Source organism: Larimichthys crocea, chromosome X, assembly GCF_000972845.2.
Source record: "Larimichthys crocea isolate SSNF chromosome X, L_crocea_2.0, whole genome shotgun sequence".
Classification (NCBI taxonomy): Eukaryota; Metazoa; Chordata; class Actinopteri; family Sciaenidae; genus Larimichthys; species Larimichthys crocea.
In genome coordinates this window covers 28,379,984-28,398,070 of record NC_040020.1, presented here as the reverse complement: position 1 = coordinate 28,398,070, position 18,087 = coordinate 28,379,984, and the positions used below count along the sequence as shown (strand labels likewise).

At 39.7% G+C, this 18,087-nt stretch overlaps 1 protein-coding gene across 3 annotated transcripts in view; it reads left to right on the top strand.

Moving 5' to 3' along the window:
- The window catches only part of LOC104926545 (alpha-1,6-mannosylglycoprotein 6-beta-N-acetylglucosaminyltransferase B), a 108,493-nt gene that overhangs the window by 26,211 nt on the left and 64,195 nt on the right, over positions 1–18,087 (top strand). For all 3 annotated transcript variants that reach the window (XM_027283673.1, XM_010740420.3, XM_027283672.1), the window contains exon 3: positions 12,289–12,439. In XM_027283673.1, the coding sequence (XP_027139474.1) occupies positions 12,289–12,439 (151 nt within the window). The remainder of the gene's footprint in view (positions 1–12,288; positions 12,440–18,087) is intronic.

Here is an 18,087-nt window from a genome sequence, read left to right as displayed (position 1 = left end):
TTTCCACAACAGTTGCCAAAACACATAGTCTCAAATGTTTTCGCATACAGTAGAAGGTGGGTAAAAAAAGTTGAGTGAAGTTGGGAATGAATCACCGTCCTCTTAGTCATCACGAAGCCTGGCAGCAGAAGGTACCTGCTTGCAGCTCGTTGCATTTCTAGAAAGCACAACTGAAAACAAGTAGCCAGCGAGTGCTCGTGTGCAATGAAATATATTTCATGTGGAAGGGAAGACGAGGAGGAAAAGAAAAGCACGGCATTTGGAAAGCTCCCATTACTGACAAATTTACAATTCAGATTTTCTCTTCTTGCCGTATGCTTTCACTGCTTCACTGCTTTTTTTGGTGTATAATGACAGTGTATCACTGGCCTCTGGCATGATCTTGTTATTTCTAAAAAAAAAACCCAATGGAAGAATCTTCAAATCCACTTGTCCTAAACCAGTTTTACTGCTGTCCTCCTCTTGCTCTTCCAGCTTTCCCTTATCCTTCCCTCAGGGCTGCAATGTAACCATGTTTCTTTGTGATGTTGATTGATAGGAGGCCTTCAGGTGATAGAGTGAAAGATAATGGAGAGGCAAAGATGATACAGCACATGCAATTACTGCCTAGGGCTGTACCACAGGCTTTTTGGACCACTGGAAGAGAAGATTTTTTAGGCCCAGTGTGCAGGGTAAAGTTGACAGAGATCGAAGCCGGTGTCGCAACCTCTATGGACATAACAGCAGAGGCAAAGACTAAAGAGGAAGCTGCACTTCTGATGAGGTACATGATAGGTGTATATATGATAACTATGTTTCCATCCATCTATACATGTGAGACAACATGGCCCATTCACTATACATGGCGACAAACACAGATTTCAGATAACTTCATGGCACCAAAGTTTTATTGAGTTATTAATGTTGCCTTAGCTAATACTGAAAAGTAAGACATTTTTAGATTAAAAATAAAATTATGCATTATACATCATGTTTTCCAGAGCTGAAAGTAGCTTTTAGTAGTTACAGCCAATTATATTGTGTTAATTATCTGTAAACACAAGACCTTGGGCAGATCTGGTACCTACACTGGTTTGTGTCAATATCTAAGTTACTATTAAGACTGTGAAACACTTTTTTTTTTCTGAAAGTTTGATAACTGTGATTAAATAAAGTGTAAACCAAACAAATATCTAACATCAGCCAAACTATGTTGTTTAAGGTAATCAGACCAACTTTCATGGATATGGTGTTACATTGTTCTTGGTGTTATACTGTATCTGTTCAACAATCTGTTCAAACAGGGAAATTTATTATATTTCCTCTCCCCCGTCTTTCCAGGAAATTCCTCTACGTCATCGAGGGCTTACTCATGCAGACATATACCCCCACATTTGTGAGCACACCATAGCCAAATGTGCACACTGAGATACCCAGGACAGTGAAAAGGTCACACATATTTCCTATCTAAATTCTTGTATTCCCCCCCCATCGAAGGCGCACACACACTCACACACGCTCTAAACCTCTCCATCTCTGCCGGTCTCGGTGTAGAACACAACACTCTGTCACACTAACACACATTGACGTGGTTGTGGTGAAAGGAGCCCCTGCAGCTGTGTATCTGTCTGAGCTGTGCTGGAGTAGTGAAAGTCAGCAGAGAAGTGTTTTCTGAGTGACAGTGACTTCAGTAGGTGGTGGAAATGGTAATAAGGGCCACGGCTTGTGTCTGTCAAGCTTGTCAGGATGGTGCATGAGGATAAGGGGTGGCTTGCATTTGTGGTCTGTGTGTGTGTGCGTGTGTGTGTTAGAAATCAAAAGGAAGGTCATCACACGTAAATGTCACCATTCAGCTCAGCAGATAAACCCTGCATTATTCCTGCATAATTCCCGGAAGAATAATGCTATCTGTTGAAGAAATCCATTGTTTTGTCTTTTCATTTGAAACTGTGGTTCTAACAGCCATCGCCATCAGCTCATTTCATCACAGTTTCCCCAAGAAACAACACACACACACACAGAAACACTGCACTTGTCAACAGATTAGCCTTTTATCCTCCTATGCCATTTGCCCTCTATTCAAATATTGTTTTTTACTTCTCTAGTGCTTTGTGTGCGGGTCATGTCTATGCTGGTTTTTCATCCTCTCATCATCGTAAGATAAACTATGAAAAATCAAGACAACAGAGAGGGGAACTGTGAAAATTCAAGAGTGATAGAGAATACAAGATAAGAGAAAGAATGAGTGGAGATATTGTAGATGGAACGAGGGGTGGAACATTTCAAAAAGATCTTGGCTACTTTGAATGTGACATTTTCAAATGAAAAAGTAAGCAGCTCGATGAGCCAAACACCATTTTTTGGGGAAGGAGGGGGACGATGGTGAGGGTTGAATTAAAGTTGAACTGTTAGGACACAAAGCGCTAGATTGCACAGCCATACACAGAGTCGTTCTTCATCCCGTTCTCGATCACTTTGAAACAGAGAAGCGCACCAAAAGGGAAGTGACAGAAACTGTCAGCATTAATAGGCACTGTAGCTGTCTCTTTTTCTTTGTGTCTTTTAATATCCTCTCATCTATCCCATCTGGTTTTATGAAATCCAATTTGCCTTGACATCGCTGGATGAATAGTGAGAAAATGTCAAAACCAAATGAACAATAAATATTTTAAAAGCTGAATCAAGAGGCAGAATTAAGATTGAGCACTGGAAGCAGCTGGCTCTATTTTACTTTATTCTATTCTATTCTATTCTATTCTATTCTATTCTATTCTATTCTGTGGTGTACGAAACAGCTTATTGATCATCCCATCATATGCAGTCTTGCGTCTTATTAAATTGTCTTTTAGATCATCGTCATTCATTGTGTTTATTTTATTGTCAGTATGATATTTCACTTCCTTCATGCTTTGTTTGCTGCATTTTCATTTGCCAAATCCCTACTCCCACCGTATACTTCATTCCCATTGTGCAGCTTAAAAAAACCCATCCCACTCTTTTTTTTTTGCCTGCACTCAGTGCTGCCGTTCTTTAGCTAATAAACAGTAGAGTTCCTGCGCCATAATAATTAAACTGCTTGTAATTTGTAGTAATTGAATGTGGGTGTGGAATTGAGGAGATGTACTGGAGATCGGAGTGGGAGCGGGGCATTATGCAGTAGTCAGTGTGTCTTTCTGTCTGTCTGTCTGCCCCACTGAGGGATGAGAGAGCAGTTTTACTAGTGATTGTCTTGTTTCCTTTACTGCAGATGAGAGAGAGGGTGAAGTGGAAGGGGGTGGATGAAGAATTAGGTGAAGGAGTAAAGAATAAGGCACGAAGAGGACGACAAGAGAAAAGCATGGGAGTGAGGGAGAGAAAGGAAGTGGTTTTAGAGTAGAAGTGCAAAGTGAAGATGAAGTAGAGAAGAAGCGAGGAAGAAGAGACTGGGGAGGTAAAGTCTCTACTTAACACGAGGAGCTGAGACAGGCTGCGGCGATGATGTCATCTTATGACCAAAAATATGATGAATAGATGAATAATAGGAAATGACATGCAGGATGCCATGACAGCACCCATGGTGATTTTACTAAGGTTTGTAGCTGCATTTTCAGAGTCGCAGCTGGAAGTCGTTCATTCAAATTATACTTGCTGGGATGGAAAACTTTTATGGGTCTGCAGAGTTATTAAGCACTGATGAAACATCTCTACAGTGTATCATGTGACATCTGAATTAAAGTACTGAATCTCTGATTTTCAGCCCTGAGAGCGAGAGAGTTTTTAGATTTTGACTTTAAAATATGAAAATGATAACACAATTTTGTTTTTGGAGTGGATTTCCTGTTTAAATAGCTTTCAATCTTTTCTGCCATTCTGTGTCTGTGTGTGTCCCTGCATGTGTGTCTCTGCATCTGTGTGTGTGTGTGTGTGTGTGTGCTCCTGTGACAAAATGACATCGGTCTCCAGTTAATTTAGCTGTGTCAACTCTTATCCAGCAGGCCCTTCTGTCAGCATTCATCAAACCACAAATGGTTTTCCTCTCATGAATATGCAACCTCCCCCCCCCCCCACAGCCAATCAAAACACCATCCTGTTCTGGCAGACATAATACCTCATGCACGCAGATGTGTGTGCACACAATGTTTGCCTGTACTCACATATGCGTACATCACTCATCGTGTGTTGTGTGCAGCTGCAGTCAAGCTTTAAGAGACATTTGTATAGATACACACACACATGTGCGCAAATGATTGGCGGGCTCACCATAGGAAGGATTATAGTTCAGAGCTGTCTCACAAACCCACCACATGTCAAATGATCGAGACTTCGCTTCAAGACGTTTTCATTTTCAAAGACAGAGCTCAATCGTGCTTGATATGTGGAGACAGGGAAACGTTTTCAAAGTGTCATAACTCCTCTGCAGGTGAACACTCATTCCTCACTTCCTTCAGCTGAGTTTGTGCAGATTGGATGTCATCATTTTATAGAAATGCTGTTTTTACAGGATCGTGCCATTTGTAATTCAAAACTGTCAATAATAATTGTTCGGCACAGTTGAGCTTCGCTAATCCAAATCTAAACACCTCTGTAATACAGGGAGTCAGAGCCCACCCATGCTGTCAGGTTAGGGTGGATATTTTGCCTTCACAGTTTGTGCAGTGTAATTCTGTTTAATTCAATTAGGCGTGCAAAAAGCACAGAGCAAAAACCCAACCAGTTCACCCCGCTGTAGAGTGCCCCCCCTATGGCCTCTGTTCTTTTTACAAAGATAAACAAACACACACACTCAGACAGGCTGCGAGGACACCTCCAGGCACAATCACACTCTTTTAATGGAAGAAACCCCACTGCTTTAACCTCTTTTTATTTTTTTGTTTTTGCTCACACTCTACATGCCTTAGTCATACTGTAGGTATGCACTGATAGAAACACACCGCTGCTAATGCTGTTTTGAGTGTGGCACCCTGATGTGCTGAGTTATGAAAAGTTTATTTTTTATTTTATTTTTTTTAGATGAAGCAGTTGACACAGACAAATACTGTTCCCAGGCTGGATGAAATCTGAATTTTTTAACTTGGTGACATAAGAAGGATTTGATGGAGAGAAGTCATAACTGTTTTGTATTGGGTGTAGGGTTGCAAAATTCCATGAATTTTCAAAGTTGGAAACTTTCCAAGAAAATTTATGGGAATAAGCAGGAGTAAACCAAGAATTTACAAAATTGAAGACTGGCCCTTAACAGGGAAATTAATTATAGTTAGCGTAATCTTGACTTAAACAACCAGATTTCATGCAGGTACACTTAGCGTAATCTTGACTTAAACAACCAGATTTCATGCAGGTACACTTGAATGTCTATGCTTTTCCTCAATCACTTGCAGATAGCAGATAGTTTCCGAATTGGAATATTTCCAAAATTCCCCAGCTTAACTTACTGAAAATTTCCCACCCCTTTACAGTAATTTCTATTACTGTAAGGTCAAGCAGACGGACATGCTGTGGCTATTTCATGGAATATTTCATGCACACAGACGCATACAATGACTAGATTTAGTATTCTGTATGGATTTTTGGTGAAGCTGCATCTGGCAAGCGATTTAATTTCCAGTCACTAATGTTAATTGTTCCCACTGTCAAAACTGTGCTGCTGAGATTGTGAAATTGGATGAGGGAAAACTGCCAACTCTTTCTGTAGGCTACAGTACTTACACACACACACACACACACACACACACACACACACACACACACACACACACACACACACACACGCTCACATACAGTGCATACACAAAAAAAGACTCCCTCTCAGTTTTCAGTAGTCTGTTTAGAGACACTAACAAGGATTCTGTTCACGCTTCACGCATTTCAGTCCTCAGGAGAAATATGATGTGCCGTGACACTAAATATTCAGTCCAATATGGTGGCTAAAGCGGGGCACTGTGTACGTGTGTATGTGCTGATTTATTCCACCCTATGCCAGTGGGGGAAGCCAAACACGGCATGAAATAGTATGTCAGCAGCTTGGCCCTGTTGGTTGACTGCCTTGAATCCCACTGAATCTTAAGTCCATGTTTATCTTACACTAGTACTCACTTAGACAGTACAGCAACTGTCATGACTTGAAAAATAACTTTTTGTTTCATGCATCGTGAATGACTTTTCAAGTCGTATTAAAGAATATATATTTGGTCTTTACTTTGCTAAACTTTTTTAATTTTCCATTTTACCATTTTCTTAAGAACAAAGATGCCATTTTTAACCTTTCATTCTGTTTTATTGGGATAAAAAGTGTTATTACAGCATGATCAGAGTAGCAGGGCAGTGATGAATCAATCAATTACCAAATAAATACATGCATTGATCAAAATGAGTAATTTCAACAAATAACTGATGCATACAATCTATTATTATTGGCCCAACTCACTCAAATACCTTTGAATTTCTATTTTACGATCGCTTTGTTTGCTCAAACTAAATTTGGTATTTTGCTCCTTGATGCTACCTTTACTGTTAAAATCTGGTCCAACTCAGACTTTAAATTTGCTTTCAATAAAGCCTGAGTGACAAAGTACACCTTTCTCCCTCATGCATGTTTATGGTTGCATTTGCACCAGTAAATTTCCAAATATGCTTTAATATGTATATTTATAGAGGCTGAATTGGATTTTACTGGGTGTAACAGAAGGTGAAAGCAGGTATAAAACCATCGGCGCATACTCTGGAAGGTTTCTCTAACATATGTCAGATCCACGGGCATTAACAGTAATGAAAGCAGATTTTAAAACCTGTTTTTCGTGCCTTTTCACCAAGTAGACTTTGATTTTCACTTCTTTGGTCTATTGCAGGATCAAAGTTGTCAATTATGGTTTCACCTTTAAGTGCAGTTATGAATATTAGAGATCAATTGTAAGACTCTTAGTTCACAGCATTTATGAATCAATTATCGTTGCAGGTCAGAAACTTTTTTAATTCCAAGCCTCCCTTTTTTTTTTTTATCCTTTTACATTTGGCTCTTTTGTGTTTAGTCAAGTCGCTGTGATTAGCAATGAAATTACTTTTTTCACCCCCTTAAAGCTGAGTCTAAGATTTTCCTGATGGCAGAGCTATTATTGTCGTGGGAAGTCGGAACTTGTCAATATGATGCCCAAACAATGGGCTAACTCCTGCAACAGTCTGGTTCTTATGAGAGCTCTGGCATTCATTTCCATAAAATCTGTGATCGGTGTGATCAGAATGAGCTCACAGACAATACAGAGAGGCTCAGTACAGAAAAGGAAATTGGTTGCTAATCTTGATTCTTGTCCATGTTCTTTGTTTAAGTTTCTTCCAGTTTTCCTATTTTGTCTGTTATACCAGTGACACACACACACACACACACACACAGACACACACTCAGTGTCCTGTTTTTGACTCGACTGCACTTTGAGGTTGTGCAAATCAAACCATGTCTATCTCTGCAGTAATGCTGCTGCTGTTTATCTTCTTTCCGCTTCGTCCATTATGCACAGTGTCTGTGGTCACAGTGTCCTTCACTCCCAAATATATTACACCACTGAGCTCCGATTGAGGTTTCATATCATGAGGGAAGACAAGGGCAGTCATTTTCTATATAGGCCTAATGGTATAATTTAGGCAAACTATTGAAATATTGGCATCTGTCATTTTGTCGCCTCAGTGTGACACATTAAAAAGATTTCCGGTGTGTCTTTCATCAAGGCACACAATGAAACCGCAACACGGATCAGCTTTTCAGACGCAGACCTCATTTATAACAGCTGGTCATTTGCCATCCATGGGAGTGCAGATACTGTGACTAAAATCTGACACACAGATTTGTCAAGACAGAAAGACTTGCATACAACAATTAGCCCCCTGACTCGAAATGATATTTGATACATTAGACCATAGGAACATATTAACGATCTATCCATGTATATCCTTTTTGGATCTCATACTTTTAGAATTGTAATATTTCTTTTGTTTTATGCATTTCATATAGTAATTTATTAACAGCAAAGTACAAAGGTAATTTAAGTAATGAATATTAGACGAGCTGTATTTGTGTAACCCTAATAATAAATTGTCATTTCCTCAGCATGGTCATTCCTTCAATTTGCTTGACCCATAACATGGATGTTATCCATTATCAGCCAATCGCAAAGTTGTCAGCGGAGCGACCCACCGGCACATTCTTACACAGCTATCCATCACGGGCAAAGGACATGACACTGCCAGTCAGAGACGAATACATCTGTCATTGAGGAGATAACTCACTGAACTTAGGATTCCTTCAGCTGTTGGTAGAGATCGAGGCAGACAATGACCTTGCACCAGAGCTGTTAGGCACTGGAGCCCATTGGCTGTAATTGCCTGTCAAACAGCAGACATGGGGTTTGACAGAGTGGTCGGATAGCGTAATCCAGGTGTTTTGCAGTGTCAATATGGGCCCTGCCAAGTCCTCTGATGGGAGGCTAGACGAATACACTCTGACCTCTGTGTCCCTTATGTCCCAAGCTGTATCTTATTAGGCTGTTTACTGCATCATATGTGGTTACTGAAGATTTTATAACGGACATATTACCTCAGGCCCTATCTACTTTGGGTTATACATGAATCTGATATTAAATCTACAGTGTACACACTGAAATGTCCATTACCAAAGCATAGTGTAAACCTTTCCCTTCCGTCTGAATTTAAAATAAAATAGTCTAGTTTGAGTTTCAACACCTCATTTGACTTAGCCTGTTTTTGAGAGAACTCTTTCAGCTGCGCCTGAGCTTTGGAAATGCTCAGGAAAATGTAGCATTAGCTTTTGTTGATGCTACTGTGCTACTTGATCAGTTAAAGAGCTATTGAAATGCTATTGTATTCAGAAAACAGTGTCACTACCATCACGCTATAATAAAATTTAATTAAACTACTGCCACTGCATATGAAAGGTCTGCTCATGTTTGTGAAGGTCTTTCTGACCACTGATCATCCAGGACACTTTTTTTTCTTGGTATTAGAGCGATTGAAAAGCTCAATACCATATACTCATGACAACAAACTCAACACTCAAAAGCTGATGCTTTTTTAAAAAATATTGCAAAGACAGAAATCTCTGAGGTGAAATAAACAAAACTATTCTAATCATGGCAAAACATTTTAATATCCTAATGCCCAACAGAAAGCAGCCATACCATTTTACAGAGCACACTGGATTGTAACAATATGATTGTATTGTACTTGAATATATTGTACTGCTCAACCCCCCCAATAGTTTTAAAATCTGTCGATCTATTGCTAGAAAGGGCAAATACTTCTCACTCCATCTGCTTTGTGTCTTTTTACAGTTTGTGTGCTAAAAAAGGATAAACTCTTGATCAAAGGAAGTAGCTATTCGCCACTTCTTGAGCTACTGTTCTCCTCATCTTCAGGGTTAGGGTTAGTTATTATATCATAAGATTCTTCTGTTGATTTTTTCTCTCTCAGGATTTAAAAAATAAGTGAATACAAGACAGATTAGAGGAGAGAAAATATAGGAGAGATTAGTTCTACTAAATGGGAAAGCTCTCCGTCTTTGTTTCTGCCTTTCACTTTCTCGTTCTGGGCCATTATAAGTTAGATTCGCAGACACTCTGACCCTGCTTGTGTTGGTGTAATTATCCTAATGAGGTCTTGTACACCTTTTATCCAGACAGAGTATATTATACCTCTCTCCCTCAGTGTCTCTGGAGCTACATCTGTGTGCTTATGTGTTAAAGGTCACTTTTCAATTCTGATGGCCAGCGATCTATTCATCTCTACATACACAATCTGTCCTTTCTCCCACAGACAGCCCTCTCTGCTGTGCTAGGTGGAAAAGATAAATTGGCCATCACACTGCCACAGACTGAGAAAGAGGCACGAAAGAAAGTAATTAGTTCCTGGCTTTTCATAATACGTTGTCTTGGTGGAAGTCTCATGCTCATATCAAAGTTTATCAAAGGATATAAAAGTAAGCCTATATTCAGACATCAGACTCCAGAGTGTCTAACCTCAACAAAAGCCTGTTTATGACAAGAGATCAGAATACAGCACTGTGTGACGTGCACTGCTGTTTGGCAGAGGAAATGAGAGATCTGAAGATATACAGGTTAAAGACTGAGATAATCAAATTGTTGGCCTTTAGTCTTTAGGATGAGGAATAACACACAGGCTCAAGTGAAGAAGAGCTGCTCTAATGAGGTTAGTTCTATTGTGGTATGGTTTGTCTTTTTCTTTAGGAAAATAATTATTTTAAAAATAAAGGACTGTCTTCAGTGCAGCTGCAGGAAATGACATATGACAGCCTTATGTCAACTCAAAGCAAACATGGGAGTAAATGAATAGTAGTTTGATGATCTAATTTAAAAAATGGATTTAATAACTGATTCAAGTCCAACTAAAATTAATTTGTATTTTTTGTCTGCTATAGCACATTTCTGATCTGTAAAGCTTGTCCTGTGTTCTCCTTTGAGAAAAAATGCACTAATTTTGCATTAATTCGACAGAATGTGATGGCCAATTTATTTCACCCCTTTGGGGCCCTCTTGAAAACGAGATGATACATCTCAAGTGGTTTATCCCAAGATAATAAATTTCTTTCGAATATTGTCTAAATTAATGGAGAACTTAATTTGATAGCAATCAAATCTTGCATAAAGCAGTGGCGTTAACATGAGAGAAAATGTTACACTGAGTTAACAGCAGCCTAGCCACACACATTAGCTTCTTCTAAAGTCTTATTTTCATTTACAAACATGAACATGCACCCTGTTGAGTACGCAACCCAACATTCCGTGGGGAAAAGTACACTGCTAATATCAGTTTGCAGGTTATTAACACATTAAACAGCATGTAAACATATACCTACAAATGTCAATTTGGTCCACTTAGATGCTGGCATGGTCCTTACTCTTCATCACCACTAATAACATGCTGACTTGTTTTCTCTTGGGACACATTCCTATAGCACAGCAGAGAGAAAGAGAAGCATTACTGATATTTCCCTAAAGACCTTTGTTTTCACTTTTAATAATAAAAAAAATCTATAAAACGATAAATAAAAAAAAAAAAACATAGATTATTAAAAGAACGATGAACTGTGAAACAGGTTTTTTTTCTTCTTTTTTTGTTTTGGCCTGTTGAAGTGGTGTATTTTGCCTGCCAGACTTTGCTCAGATTTGGTCATTTTATATTGGTTTATGTGCTTCTATCATGAGTAAATGCACTATGTAGTTAAATTATTTGCCCTTTGGCTGCTTTTATGATCGAAAGTTTGCACGGGGTGTTTTATTTTGAAAATCGATCAGATTTTCTATGCTGTTTGTACAGTATGTCTGACGTCCAACCAGCTCGATCTTTTCTTTGCAGTTTGACGCGGCTTCTTGTGCCATCCCTCAAAAATAGATTATCGGCACAGCAAAGCGGAGAGCCGCCTCTGGGATGCTTCTAAAAGGCACCGCAGCACTTCATGTGGGGGTTACAAACATTTTCAAGAATGGTCTGCGAACAGCTCCAGCCGTGTCTGGTGGAATCTAGTAGTTATAAAGCTTCAGTTCTTGAAACTTTCATTCATTTGGTGCAGTCATTGTTTTTAACTAAATTAATAAGGAACATTGCATGTTGGCTCTCCCAAATATTAATTAATGGTGACGATTGGTTTGAAAACCAATTTGATCAGTGAGGTGGAATCGGAAAACTACAGCACAGAATCAAAAGATCAAACTTTGTGACCTCACTTTTCTTGGGATACACCATCCACTTGTTGCTGTTTAAGAAAAAAATTAATTTTGATTGCACGCTAACATTTCCATTGACCTCTTCTTTTTCTTCTTTTTGGAGCAAATATCAATGTTTGACTGGGTAAACGGGTGAACATACATACGATGCTGTTATCTATTGCCTCCCCATTTTGTCATTTAGGGTTATAAGCTAAAACTATTATTACATTAAAAATTGCTCTATAATCCCAATAGAGAGCAGTGGAAGTTTTTAAATAGATATTTAATTTCAGACGAACTGTCCATTTATTTTGTCATAAAACATTTATAGGCAATATAGAGGGAAGGTAGACTGTGAAGTCCCTCATCAAGGACACTTGTTTGGCACACAGCAGAAGGGAATTTTCTTTTGATCTGCATTGCAGTGAAGTGCATAGAGGAAGTTGTCCAAAACAAGAACACAGCCAAAATCAACTACAGTATGTTGAGCCAGAAGAGCTGCAGGCTTTGTAATTAATGTGCATGCTGTTCTACAAGTTTGTTACATGCCCCACTGTCCAGCTTTTGATTTATCTCCCGTCTCTCCGTCTGTCACTCCACTCAGTGCTGGGAGGCGTGGAGTCACGTGGTGTGCTGAGGAAGATCAGTGACATGCTGGAGGTGATTCTGAAGAGGATGGACAGCCTGTCCAAACTGGACAACACCTCCACCACCGATGCACGGCGCCTGGATGAGCTCAGCTCTGCTATCAACAGGTATGCTATGTATGAGTTTTACCATTAATTTTACAATCACATTGAACCTACCCACATTTGTAGCAGAGGTTGCAATGCTGAGTTAGTTACTTTACCTTTTCACAAATTGTTTGTCTGTTGTTTGTTGGCTAAGACAGCCAAACATAAAGCAGGCACAACATGATTTGATAGTAGAAAAGCTACATAATGTAGCTTTAAGTTACACTACTGTTTGTTATGGTGCACCCTAAAGCAGCTTTCTGGGATGAACAGCATTCCACCTTTAAAACATCTCTCATCTTTAGAACACATACAGCTGTAACACCCCTACTGTTAAAACAATGACTAAATCATTTGTCACACAAATACACTTCAGTAAATCCATCCATCCATTATCTGTAGTTGCTTCACCATCACACCTCACTAAGACTGTTCACGAGTACTACTCTAGATTGCACACAAGCCTCACACCTAACAGTTTTAACCTGAGCTCTCAGCACTACACACAAGACAACTCTTCAGGCCTAAATATGAAGCAAACGATAGGCGAACAAAGTGGGACTGCTGCTGACAAAAAAATGTCATCTTGGGTCAAATGTGGAACAAACAAGATGTTACCACAAAAAGGCCAGCTAACATGCTGCCACTGAAGGATGAGCAGCCATCAGTGGATGCTGCTGCCACTACAGTAGGTATAAGATGATCATCAGGTGGAAAGAAAAAAACACAAAACAAAGTCACTGCATTTACCAACACAAAATCATCAACACTGGTGACCAAGAGAAAAGCCCAACAGCCACAAACCAAAAGAGTCACAACAAGTAAACCTACCACAGAATTGCTGCTATACAACAAAAGACAGGCGTAAAAGACTTTATGAATGAACTACCATGAAAAAAGACAAAATCGTTCTTTTACTTACACTGCACTTTACATGCATTTTATCAGAGCTGACAATTCAAGATCAATCTTTGTTCAGCATGCAATTATAACAGGAAAAATGTAAAACATGGATCATATTTAGTAGTAATTGAAATACTTTTTCTGAACCAAAACTGTAGTATTCTGTACTGCAGTTTCAATGATAATTTGATACAATATGTGTAATATTGGTTCAGTAGCGGAACATTGTCCTTTCCTATCATGAATGGAGGAAAATAATACAAATGGCGTCTTGGTAACATAGAGATAATGCATGCTAATCGGCTCTTTTATAATGCAGTAGCAGGAGTGCTTTGGTTAGTTTAGGTGTGTATTAACCGAGTGCAGCTGATAGAGCTTTGCAAGATTACTTACTCCTTTATGACAGCTAGACATGAAATACTATAATAACACCATCATATTGAAGATGTATTCCTCGCCGTCATTATACCATACATTACCTCTCTATCTCTACTGTCGGGATAACTTCTGTCTTCTCTCCTCTTTACTCCTCGCCTTATTGTATTTCACTCTCATCTTCACTCATATTTTCTTCCCCTCTTACGGTCGCTTGTGGAAATTGCCACCTATTACCTGAAAATCGTTGCTGCAAACAGGCAGGTCTTGTATGACCTCGCTGCTACTGCTTTTATCAAAGTGCTCTTCTCTTTGCCCCGATAGTACCAAAACATCCAATTTGTCTTTTCTATCTAACATTCTCTTCATTCTGACTCCTTTCATTTTCAAACGGCCTGACTAAACTCAGTGCAGCAGGAGTGATGTGATACACACTGACAGAAATCCCCTCACTTCCTCCAACCTTGTTAAATGATCCCGGATAAGCGCTCAGGTTCGGATCTGCACAGAGGCAGTAGAGCGGAAGGATGGAGCGATTAATAGGGTCTGGCATTTGTGTTAACTGCAATCAATGTCTAGTAATGGGCTGTTTAATGTGGGGGAAGCCAGTCTACTTATAGGCCATGGCTGGGGAGTGCCCTGCTGAGGGTGTGACTCTGTCTACTGTCATAGACTCTAAGTAGGACGGTACATGCATGTGTTACTGTAACAGAAATCAATTTCTAGTTATTGCCTCGAAGGAGGTAGTTCGGGTGGATACGGTTATAGTCAGGGTGTAATTAGGGTCAAACACAAGAGCTGAAATCGATGTTGTGTGACTATTCTGTTTTAAATATGGTTAATGAACAGTCTGCCCTTAGACACTAGACTTAAGCCTATGACTCCGGTAAATAAAAGATAAACGTATTGCAGTGTCTCTTCAAACCATGATTGGTGATGATCATTCTTACATTATCATCCAAAAACCCCAGCCACACTGTGAGTCCACATTGTGTGGGATGCCTTTGGATTATTCAAAATGCCAATTCACAGTGTTTGTGTTAGCCTATTAGAGTTTAATTTTCACATTCACTGGGTAGCTCTGCATCTTTTTAATAGCAGAGTTAGTCTTGGGGCTGTAAAATATAGTCCACATTATCAAAATAGTAGTTATGTGAAGGTTTAGTCATGGTGCCTGAATGGCACAGGGGGAAAAAAAAAGCACTCAGCCATTACTGCAGAGACCCAGGCATAATCCCCAGCAGCAGTGGCTTTAGCTTGGCTAGGTGCCCCATTACAATCACATTGAACCTAGCCACATTTGTAGCAGAGGTTGCAATGGTGAGTAAGTTACTCTAAATTCAAGGTCCTTTTCACAAATTGTTTGTTTGTTGTTTGTTTGACTACCCTGTGTATACATTAACCCTAATAAAAATAACATTCATAGTCTCAGAACAAAAGATAATGCAATGTGAAAGAGACATTTTACACTTTAAAACATTAGATTGTGTAACTGAAAAATTATTCTGCTGCTACTTTTCAGTCTTGGCTTCAAAAATCGGAATTGAAAATGACTTGTAAACAGGACTTGCATCTCAAGGCGTGTCTGTTTGTACAAATTGATACAAACCATAAAATGTTTTGCTGGGTTATAAACACTAAACACCAACTCACTATAGAGGCCAAGCATCATTCAGTGAGCCAAAAGAAAACTTCTTCCAAGCTCAGAGATCGGCACATAAACTTCTGCACCAAGATGTTCACCTTTCTCTATTTAATTCTTAAATGAGTTCTCCTTGAAAGTTGTGCTCTGTGAACAATATGAAGTAAACACCCGAACACACAGCAAAGAATAAGAAAAGAAATCCATTTTTTTCTGAGTACAGTGTTGTTTGGCTTGGACTGAATGCATCCTTGGAGCTCAGCCGCTATAATAGCCGTAGTGAAAGTTTTGATTCAGGAAGCAAAATGAAAAGGATATTGACAAAAGAAACTGTGGTGAGCACACACAAAGACACACACACGCACTTCTTGTCTTGATGAGGTTTCTTTGATGACTACCGACTGAAAAAGGAGAAAAAAAATGTGTTTAATGAGTGTGAGTCCGTGTTGTGTGTGTAAATGCGTATTGAATTTTTGTGTCTATGTATTAGTTCATTTGAGGTTACACTTGTTAAAACCAGTCTGGGAGTGAGACCAGGGCATAGACCTTTGGCTGAGGACATAGCCTGTAGGATTAATGGCACACACACACAGAGATGACCTAAGTCTCTCTTTAGTCCAATGATTTTCATTCCATCACTCATTTCTGCTCTCCATCCGTCTGTCCCTTTATAACCTTTACTCTCGCTACCTTTACCTCCTTGCCCCCTTTTTTAATATATTTTCTCAGCACTCTTTTTCTTTCCTCTCGCACTCACACTGACACACAGGGTAGGAGATTGTGTGAGTGAGTAGTCAGGTTTGAATGACGTGGTAAAGTGTGATTTTAGCCTGCGGCGAGAAAAGCAAATGGGAAGAGAAAGCTTTATAAAAACATATCCCAAATCCAGGCCAGTCAGGAACGCATTCACAGAAAGACACACACACACACACACACACACACACACACACACACACACACACACACACACACAGGGTGGGAGTCTCATCTCTGTGTGAGCTTCATTGGTGCTGACACACTCCCATGTAGTGGCGAATGGGACTTGATGTCTGAGGCCCCAGCCTGCGATTCGCCCACGGGGCAGCCACTCGTTAGAGCAGAAAACGGAGGGAAAATAACAAGGGAGGGAGGAAGGGACGGACAGGGACAGCAAAAAGCCTGAGAAAATGAGAGAGGGAGATGAAGGAGGGGAAAAGGATGCACAGTTGATTCACTCCGTTTTACTGTGCAGCAGATGAGAGGGGAGATTGGTAAATCTCCCCTTAGGCGTACGCTCTCTGAAGATCACTTCTCTGGCTTGGCTTTACCTATTTCTCCTCCCTTAAGCACCCATCTAAGCTCCGCCAGTAACAACCTTTATCCCAGGAGGCCTCCTTCTCCACAGCACTCTATTCAATGTCATACTCCAGCTTTGCTGGAAGTATAGCCAACAAACTGAATTTTTCATTCATATATTTTTTCTGATTTCAGTTTCTCTGTGCGTAGATCACAAACAGTGTGTGTGTGTGTGTGTTTGCATGCATTTGTGTTGGCATTTGTGAAGAAGCAGTGTTAGGTGTGACGGGATATATTAAGTTGGGACGCACGTAAAACAAACAGACATCAGTCAAACACACAAACCCACATGTTGACACCTTGTCACATTTATCTCTTGCCCTGGACAACTTTGGTTGATGGGATGCTGCCAGAACTGTCTTCTTCCCTTAAGAGGATGAGCTTATTAGGTTGAGGGAGAGAGAAATAAGATGAGAACACAAGAACATATTGTATCCTTAGAAGCTCTCCCTCTAGTTATCATTGATTTTCTCCAACCGCTTCTTTTTTCAGAGTGCCTTCCTTCTGCTTGGCATCCGTCAGTTGATTTCCCTCTTCAGTTCTTCTCCCTCGATACTTTCCTTCCATTTTGTTGTCTCTTTGCTCTTCCTCGTGTCTGTTTTGTTTCCCTCATTTGTAAAGAGAGCCACGTCTGTCTACGTTCATCAAAAGGGAGGAAGTTTCATTGCAAGCAGCACACAACAGTGGGCCATCAAATATGCATATCCCTGTATTCTTTGATCATAATCATTGTTTAATGTTTTAGTCAAGCTGTTTTGCTGGCTCCCACATGAAGGCGCAGAGGATCTCTTCGTTTTTATCATTTCTCTTTCTTAACACAAAAGGCCCGCTGGTACTCTTGGTCTGTTTGCCGTGGTTGGTTGATCTACTTCACTTAATTTTCTGCCTGCTTGTATTCTGGTTTAACTTTCAGACTGTATGTTTCTCGTTGTGTTTTTTTTTTCTTGCCTTCTTTGTATCTCATTGTGGAATACTCTGCCTTCTCAGACTTTCATCCATTTTTCTACCACAGTCTCTCCTTCTTTGACTCTCTTCCTTTCACCTCTCTCTGTGTGTTCATCTCTTGGGATGAAATTGCATTGTAGCAGACATTGGAGGTGAGATTAGAAGGTCAAATCTTATAGAGGCCAACTTGTACAATCATACTCAAGACCCCCAAAGAGAGCTTTACAGTAACAGGGGTTACCTAGCTTAACACACAAAGGTTTTGTCCTTCAGGCCAAATACATTGCAACTTTTATAGGGCAATGACAGCTGTAATCCTCTGCAGCTTTTGTGTAATGCTCCATGTAATAATATTAATGTTTTAATATAATTTTATAGGATAATATGATGCTGGGTCTTATTATAAAATAATATAAAGTAATAACGTGTACGCTGTGTTTGCTTCACTTGCACTGAATGGAGGAATGAA